General features: G+C 36.1%; 1 protein-coding gene across 1 annotated transcript in view; it reads left to right on the top strand.

Moving 5' to 3' along the window:
• Positions 1 to 1,544: 1,544 nt before the first annotated feature.
• Positions 1,545 to 2,059, top strand: part of ABI2 (abl-interactor 2) — a 70,336-nt gene continuing 69,821 nt past the window's right edge. The window contains 1 exon segment of the mRNA XM_011992487.1: positions 1,545 to 1,714. Coding sequence (XP_011847877.1) covers positions 1,641 to 1,714 — 74 coding nt within the window. The 5' untranslated portion in view covers positions 1,545 to 1,640.

The raw sequence follows: 2,059 nt of genomic DNA, 5'->3' as shown, positions 1-2,059 counted from the left end.
TACAATGTTTTAAAATTGCTCAACTCTGAGCACAATGTTTTGTATATATGGTATATACTTGTGGATTATATTGAATGAATGTGTCACCTTTTTTTTTTTGTAACAAAAATACCTCTTTCTTTGTAGCACTGATCCTTAGAATTTCCTCCTGACATTTTCTGTTACTTTTATTTTATAGAGGATGGGACCAGATTTGTTTGCTTCTTCTGTTAATGAAAATACTTGCTAAGCCATCTATAAATATTTTTACAAAATTGAATATTATTATTTCCATTTCATTGAGTAAAGCCTTACTCTATGGGATCAAGATCAGGAAAACTATTTATCTCTCTCAGGCTACGTGTTTTCTGGCTGTTATCTTTTGTTTGTTTTGAAACGGAGTCTGGCTCTGTCACCCAGGTTGGAGTGCAGTGGCGCGACCTCGGCTCCCTGCCAGCTCTGCCTCCCGGGTTCACGCCATTCTCCTGCCTCAGCCTCCCAAGTAGCTGGGACTACAGGCGCCCGCCACCACACTCGGCTAATTTTTTGTATTTTTAGTAGAGACGGGGTTTCACCGTGTTAGCCAGGATGGTCTCAATCTCTTAACCTCGTGATCCGCCCACCTCGGCCTCCCGAAGTGCTGGGATTACAGGAGTGAGCCACCGCGCTCTGCCGGGGCTGTTATCTTAATGCTTACAGAACTTTATTTGTATTTTTTTCTTTATATCTGTTTTTAAAATTTTTTTACTTTTTGTGTTTTTTTTCATATTGGTTTTTTCATGTTCATATATAAACGGTCATAGTATTTCTTAGACATAATTAATGGAAAAGAAGAATGAGCCTGACTGCGTGTGTCAACTTAATTTATTTTAAAAATTGCTTAATGTTTAGCTGGGCATGGTGACTCATGCCTGTAATCCCGGCACTTCGGGAGGCTGAGGCAGGCCAATGAATCTCTTGAGCCTAGGAGTTAGAGACCAGCTTGGGCAACATGGCAATTTGCATCTTGAAGGGTTATAACACAATGTTTTGGAGGGAAGGATCCTTTTATTACTTTTAGTTTATAATAATCATTATTACCATTTTATTTATCATATCATTATTTATAATCAAATTTTTTTTTCCTGGATGCTTTTATATAATCAGACATTATGTTCTGGCCACATTTCACATAATAGAGTGAAAGGAAAAGAGGAATTCAGAAAAGCAGAAGAAAGTGTGTCAAAATTTATACGTTCAAATCAGTGCTACCTTTCCAAGCAGTGTATACTTTGCTACCATTGCTCAAATTGTCCATTGGATCTCATTTTCTAGATAATGGCTTTAGAGTTTTATTTGCATCTGTACAAAAATGTGTCTGTTCAACATGAAAACATTAGTTAATTCAGTCAGTAGTTGAGTTTGGGGTTTATGTGATACCAGTAGTTTTCACTTTCTGGTGGATTCGTTTTTTTACTTTCTGGTGGATTCAGTTAACAGAATCGTTGTGATGAGTTTTTTGTTAGGTTAGATTGCTAGAAATGGGTTATCTTTGAATTAATGATCACTGGTTTGTTTTTTTTCCTAGTCAGCAGATAAGCAGAGAGCCCTAGAAGAAACCAAAGCCTATACCACCCAATCCTTAGCAAGTGTTGCCTATCTGATAAACACCTTGGCCAACAATGTCCTGCAGATGCTGGATATCCAGGCATCCCAGCTACGAAGGATGGAATCTTCAATCAATCATATTTCACAAGTGAGACCACAATATTTTCCTATTTGCCTATGAGGAACCCTTAATAATAAACACAGGCTGTCTGTAATGCTGGCAGCTTTTATTATGTAAGTTAACTCACATGTACGATTTGGAAAATAGAAACTTAATATTAGGTTGTTTTTTGATTATATCTTTTTGTGGGTGGTTATCTGTGTGATTTTGATAAGAAAGTAAATTGTGAATTTTATTAAAACTCAGTTGTCATGGTAACATAATCAGCCCTATAATGAAACTTCATCCTTCCCCCCCTCCACTTTTTTTTTTTTTTTTTTAACAAATTCCTTCTTTTTTTTTTTTTTTTTTTTTTTTTTTTTTTTTTGGAGA

The sequence above is a fragment of the Mandrillus leucophaeus genome, unplaced genomic scaffold (assembly GCF_000951045.1).
Source record: "Mandrillus leucophaeus isolate KB7577 unplaced genomic scaffold, Mleu.le_1.0 Scaffold411, whole genome shotgun sequence".
NCBI classification, from domain to species: Eukaryota; Metazoa; Chordata; class Mammalia; order Primates; family Cercopithecidae; genus Mandrillus; species Mandrillus leucophaeus.
This window is presented reverse-complemented; position numbering and strand designations above follow the sequence as displayed.